Here is a 5,998-nt window from a genome sequence, read left to right as displayed (position 1 = left end):
GTCCATTTTTACAATACCCGTAGTCCACGGACCGAAAGGGGAAAAAGAACAAACCCATTTGAAGAGTTGACCAAATAACTTTGTACTTTCCCATTTCCATTTTCCATGACTCGGATTTTCCTTCCCAAAAGCCTGGCTATAACACCGGAATTACAATTTTTACCGCAAATTTGCAAGTAAATTTTTACCCATTGCTCTTACTTCTTCACGCGACTTGTCACGTGAGTAAATTTTTAAATATTTTTTTAAAAAATACCCTTATTCACTTCCACGTGTCCATCCATGAAACCAGAAAAATTAAAAAAAAAAACAAAAAAACGTAAAAAGTCTCAATCACCGTAGGCCGTACGCGTGGTATGCGAATAAAATAAGCTAGATCTGGTAATATCTCTCTCTCTATCTGTCTCTATATATGGTCTCTATACTGTAGTAGTAGTAGAATTAGGAAATACTGTACACATGCTTCATTTCTTTCGAAAAACGCACTGACACAGCACAGCTCTTGCATTTCTGTACATTTCCGTAAATACCGAATACCACCAATCCCAGATCAAATCCAACGGGAGCAAGTCACGCCACGTAAGCGCACTCCAACCCCCCCGCTCTTTTAATTAAAATCCCCCTCCAACCTACTTTTTTCCGCTCACCCGGTTCTCGTGCCCCTCTCCCTCTCTCCCTCTCTTATTACCAAGTCCCAACAGACAACCACAGAGAGAGAAGAGAGAGAGATAAAAAAGCAAGAATCTAGAAAAACCCAAAACCCAAAAAATAAAAAGCGAGAAAACGAAGGAGAAAACATCGCTCAGATATTTTTCTTCTTCCAAATACGACACTGTCCGAAACAGTCACCGGATCCGACGTCGTTTTTGACAGATCGGAGTCCCCTCGCCTCAGATCTGAAATTTAGATAAAAACCCACGGTATATCCATTTTTTTTTTATATAATTAATGCTTGTATTTGCGTATGTTTTTCGTTGACCAAGTATTATTATTATTTTTGTTTAATGTGAATTAACTCAACTAAACTTGGTTTATAGTTTGTGTCTGAAGAAGAAGAAGAAGAAGAAGAAGAAAGTGTGGTTTTGGTAGAGATGGCGCCGAGTACGATACGGAAAGCGATCGGGGCTGTGAAGGACCAAACCAGCATCGGGCTGGCCAAAGTAGCGAGCAACATGGCTCCGGACCTCGAGGTTGCAATCGTGAAAGCCACGAGCCACGACGACGACCCGGCCGACGAGAAGTACATCCGGTCCATAATCAGCCTCACCTCTTATTCGCGCGGATACGTCCACGCCTGCGTGTCCGCCGTGTCCAAGCGTCTCGGCAAGACGCGGGACTGGATCGTGGCTCTCAAGGCCCTCATTCTAGTCCACCGCTTGCTGAACGAGGGCGACCCCGTGTTCCAGGAAGAGATTCTCTACGCGACGAGGCGAGGTGCGAGGCTCTTGAACATGTCGGATTTCAGAGACGAAGCTCATTCGAGCTCATGGGACCACTCCGCTTTTGTTCGAACCTACGCTATGTATTTGGATCAGCGACTCGAGATGGTGCTTTTCGATCGGAAAGCCTCTACTTCTTCTACTTCTACTTCTACTGCTGTTGTTCCATACGACGGCGGCAGAGATAATTTCCGGTCTCCGCCGCCGTCGAGGCCTTACGAGTACGATTACGGCGGCGGCGGCGGCGGCCGCAGCGGCGATGGTAGTGGGTATGGGAGCTACGGCGGGATGAGGCGGACACGGTCTTTCGGAGATGTGAGCGAGGTGGGTCAGGATAAGAGGGGCTCTGTGGTTGTGACCCCATTGAGGGATATGAAGCCTGAACGGATATTTGGGAAGATGGGTCATTTACAGAGGCTATTGGATCGGTTCTTGTCGTGCCGGCCGACGGGTTTGGCGAAGAATAGCCGTATGATTTTGATTGCTTTGTATCCTGTGGTGAAAGAGAGTTTCCAGTTGTATGCTGATATCTGCGAGGTTTTGGCTGTTTTGCTTGATAAGTTTTTCGACATGGAGTACCCGGACTGTGTTAAGACTTTTGATGCTTATGCTAGTGCGGCTAAGCAGATTGATGAGCTTGTTGCGTTTTATAATTGGTGTAAGGACACGGGTGTGGCTAGATCTTCGGAGTATCCGGATGTGCAGAGGATTACTGGTAAGCTTTTGGAGACATTGGAGGAGTTTGTGAGGGATAGGGCCAAGAGACCCAAAAGTCCAGAGAGAAAACCGGAGCTTCCGCCTGTGCCTCAGGAGGAGGAGCCAGTACAGAGTATGAATGAGATAAAGGCATTGCCTCCGCCTGAAAATTACACTCCTCCACCTCCCCCGGAGCCGGAGCCCGAGCCTCCTAAGCAGGAAGTCATTGAAGACTTGGTGAATTTGAGAGAGGAGACGGTTAGTGCAGATGATCAGGGGAATAGGTTTGCATTGGCTTTGTTTGCTGGTCCGGCGAAAGGTGCAAATGGGTCATGGGAAGCATTCCCATCTAATGGACAGCAGGAAGTGACCTCAGCTTGGCAGACTCCAGCTGCTGAACCTGGAAAGGCTGATTGGGAATTGGCATTGGTCGAGACGGCCAGCAATTTGTCGAAGCAGAAAGCAGCAATGGGTGGTGGGATGGATCCGTTGCTGTTGAATGGAATGTATGATTCAGGAATGGTGAGGCAGCATGCCAGTACTGCCCAATTGAGCGGCGGGAGTGCCAGCAGTGTGGCATTGCCAGGGCCGGGGAAGTGTGCCACGCCTGTATTGGCTCTCCCAGCCCCGGATGGAACAGTCCAGACAGTTAATCAGGACCCATTTGCTGCATCGTTAAGCATTCCGCCCCCATCTTATGTGCAAATGGCTGATATGGAGAAGAAACAGCATTTACTTGTGCAGGAACAGCAGGTATGGCAGCAGTATGCCAAGGAGGGGATGCAAGGTCAAGCTAGTTTGGCCAAGATGACCGGAGCCGGATACTATGCTGCTGGCCCAATGCCCATGATGCCTTATGGAATGCCACCAGTCAATGGAATGGGAGCTCCGGCTGGGTATTACTACGCTCCTTACTGATTTTGCCTTGTCCCACATAGACTGCCTAATTTCTTGTTGGTTTTACCTCATCTTAATGCTGCTGTGTATGAGAACGGTGGGGGAGAGACTCAGGGGGCTGTGTTGAAATGATATTTGTGATATTTGGAGAAATTGCTGCAGGGAATGTGTAAACTAATCATGATGTCTCTTTGTGTTTTGTAATATTAGATTTTCTTGACATATTTTCATTCATGTGTTCCTTGTTTTAGAAAAATGAAATTAACTCCATTGAATTTGATTTGTTGAGTATAGGCAATGTTTGTTAGGCCTTAAGTTTCTTGCTATACTAGTCCTCTGTTTAGGCTTATCCCTTTGTTCTTGGCTAAGGGATCTCCCGTAACCTGAGAAATATGTCCCTGTAAACCCCTTGTAAGATCTTCATTCATCAGGACAAGGATTCAATTCTGCCTCATTAGTCAACCAAATATTGAAACAACCAATTTTGGTTGTAAGTAAGTTACGGATTCTTTTGATTATTAACTGGGTAAAACTGTCAATGGGGTGGTTGTGGAAACTAGCTAACAAGATAACTAACCTATCGGTCATTTTTTCAGGTGGTTGTCAATGGTGTATTGGTAAGTTATGTCACTTTCATGGATATTAAAATTATATTTATGAGTGCAGAGATAAGAGGTATTTAGGTGAAATTTCTTTTCTAACTTGGCGTCTTGCTTGAATCTGAAGCAAATTTGGCAGATTTATTTAATTGTACACTACCTCTATTTGAACTATAATTGTCAATACAGCTAATGACTTAATTTTTCTATTTAGAAACGACCTCAAATGGAGTTCAGGACTTGTTGGGAACTTGGATGCGGGGATACTTTTATCAATAAAAAACACTAATAGTCTAATACAGACAACTAAGGAATAAAGTTCTCTCTAAAAGGACATGGGAAACAGTAATTGATTAATTGATATGACATGAGAATTGCACTGCTGCATTTTATCTGTTGATCATGGTTCACTATGTAGCGGCAAAAATGAGTCCAAATGGAAAGCACCAAAAAAAGTGGAAGAATTAATTGAAAACAACTTATATTGCTAATCATTCTATAAATTTGACTGGTTTATATCTTCAATTCGTAAATCTGTTGCGATCAAAGTCCAATCAAACATTTTATTCTTGAGCACCCACAAAATCTTATTGAATACTATAAAGCAAATACTTTCTCCTCCACTTCACAAATTCGCCCACTGGGGTTGTAGGGAATGAAGAATCCACAACCTCTGAAGTGACTATAATACAACTCATCTTTGTCGATGGATGTTGGGACTGCATATTTTTGTAGATATATTTGAGTTTTTCTTCCTTAAACTGTGTTATTATTATAAATTTGATTTCTAATATTCTTAATGGAATTAGGACTATTATCCGACTGTTTTAGTATCTTGTCTTTCTCTAATAATTATGGTTTCAACTGTTTCCTTCGTTGATGTTGTGATAATTGGTATCAAATAAAAGATAAAAAGATGGCATCCAAGGCACAATTGAGAACAAAGAGAAATCCTATGTATCAGAGCGGAGGTTTTTTTCTTTTTCTTTTTCGGAATAAGAAGGGAATTCTAAGGTTTGGACTAGCTCACACTATATGACGACAATAGATAATATCTCGTGTACTATCATGGCCATCGTCATGAACGCAACATATTCATTGAAGCATAACTGTATCAGAGTGGACTTGAAAGTTGATACTGTATTCTCTACAGCATGAATCCTACAGTAAAGAACTCTACTGTCTTAATCTAGATTAGGTTCTTTGTAAGAGTAGGGAGCCACACGATTATTATACCAAGTCCCTTTTGCCTCTTATTGCACCGAGACCACAGATTCCACACAACCCATTAAAGGCCCTTAATAAATCTGACCCACCTTACTATTTCTTATGCATTATTGGCCTCAAAGCGAAACCTACCTCACTAACATGCTCACCATATCTTTTTCCTACTTTCCGTTTCTTTTTTCTCTTTGATTTTTCTCTTTGATTTTGTATAAGGAATTCCCTGAATAACTTTTTTACTTTAAAGTGGCATCTTAGTTGCCTTGGTGGGTAGACCTTCTAGAGAGTCCACAATATCATTTTTTCTTGTGTGCAAAAAGCATGCTAGCCAATTAGCCATGCATATATGTAGCCTGGCACCACCATTAACACAGACTGGTTTCAACATGTCATGAATTGTCACCTATTAAATTTTGACTAGTTTAGATTAAAAATTATTTAATCCCAAAATATCTGAAGGTGAATGTAACATGTCCATTTAAAACTATATATGATAATGAATTATTATAAACGAGGAAGCTTCTCGGTATCTCACTCAAGGCCTCTCTCTCTCTGTCTTCTCATGTTGGATTATTATGATTATTATTATAGGTCACTTTCACCATTAAATATCATGGCCATGAAAGTAGCTAATGTCGAATTAGGCTTTAAAATTGTTAATTGTGGTAGGAGTGAGAACGTAACGTGGTGGTCCAGCTGTTTTATTGTTGTATAATCATGCTGTTGTGTTGTGTATAATTTATGAAAACAAAATTGGATACACAGAAATAACAAAGTCTTGAAGTCCTAGTGCAAAGCTGAAATATCATTGTTCACCTAAAATTGTTGTGATATAATTAATTATATAGATCAACATTGAAAGGTCAACTGCAGCTATGTGGGTCCTGTGAGGTATGAGGGCAGGTTACCTGTCTCACTACCTCACGAGCTGTTGATAACTCATTTTCATTTCTAGTTCCGAACGAGAGGACAAGTGCTTATTAGTGAAAAGTACTAAACGCTATCTCCATTTCATTATCACTCCCCAAAAAAAAGCCCCTAACACAGTCAGTAACACACTTTTCTGGTAGTACAGTAATTTTAATTCTGGGATTGAGTGGATTAGGAACATGTGGGACCAGAGCTAACCCAAAATTGTAAAAC

At 41.7% G+C, this 5,998-nt stretch overlaps 1 protein-coding gene across 2 annotated transcripts; it reads left to right on the top strand.

Annotated features, from left to right (window-relative positions):
* Window positions 1–588: 588 nt before the first annotated feature.
* On the top strand, window positions 589–3,312 carry LOC136062324 (putative clathrin assembly protein At2g25430). Of its 2 annotated transcripts, none has more exons than XM_065761242.1 (2): window positions 589–920; window positions 1,051–3,312. In XM_065761242.1, the coding sequence occupies exon 2, from the start codon at window positions 1,092–1,094 to the stop codon at window positions 3,051–3,053; it is 1,962 nt and encodes a 653-aa protein (XP_065617314.1). In that variant the 5' UTR covers window positions 589–920; window positions 1,051–1,091; the 3' UTR covers window positions 3,054–3,312. The 2 variants fall into 2 exon arrangements, with proteins under 2 accessions (XP_065617314.1, XP_065617313.1); XM_065761241.1 differs by having other exon boundaries at window positions 591–920; window positions 1,038–3,312.
* The last annotated feature ends 2,686 nt before the right edge of the window (window positions 3,313–5,998 follow it).

This window comes from Quercus suber, unplaced genomic scaffold, assembly GCF_002906115.3.
Source record: "Quercus suber isolate HL8 unplaced genomic scaffold, Cork oak 2.0 scaffold_402, whole genome shotgun sequence".
NCBI classification, from domain to species: domain Eukaryota; kingdom Viridiplantae; phylum Streptophyta; class Magnoliopsida; order Fagales; family Fagaceae; genus Quercus; species Quercus suber.
The sequence above is the reverse complement of the archived record's forward strand: the minus strand, read 5'-3'. Positions and strand labels throughout refer to the sequence as shown.

What these genes read in the sequence shown, in the direction of transcription:
- LOC136062324 (XM_065761242.1), top strand. Translation starts at nt 1,092, where the DNA reads ATGGCGCCGAGTACGATACGGAAAGCGATCGGGGCTGTGAAGGACCAA.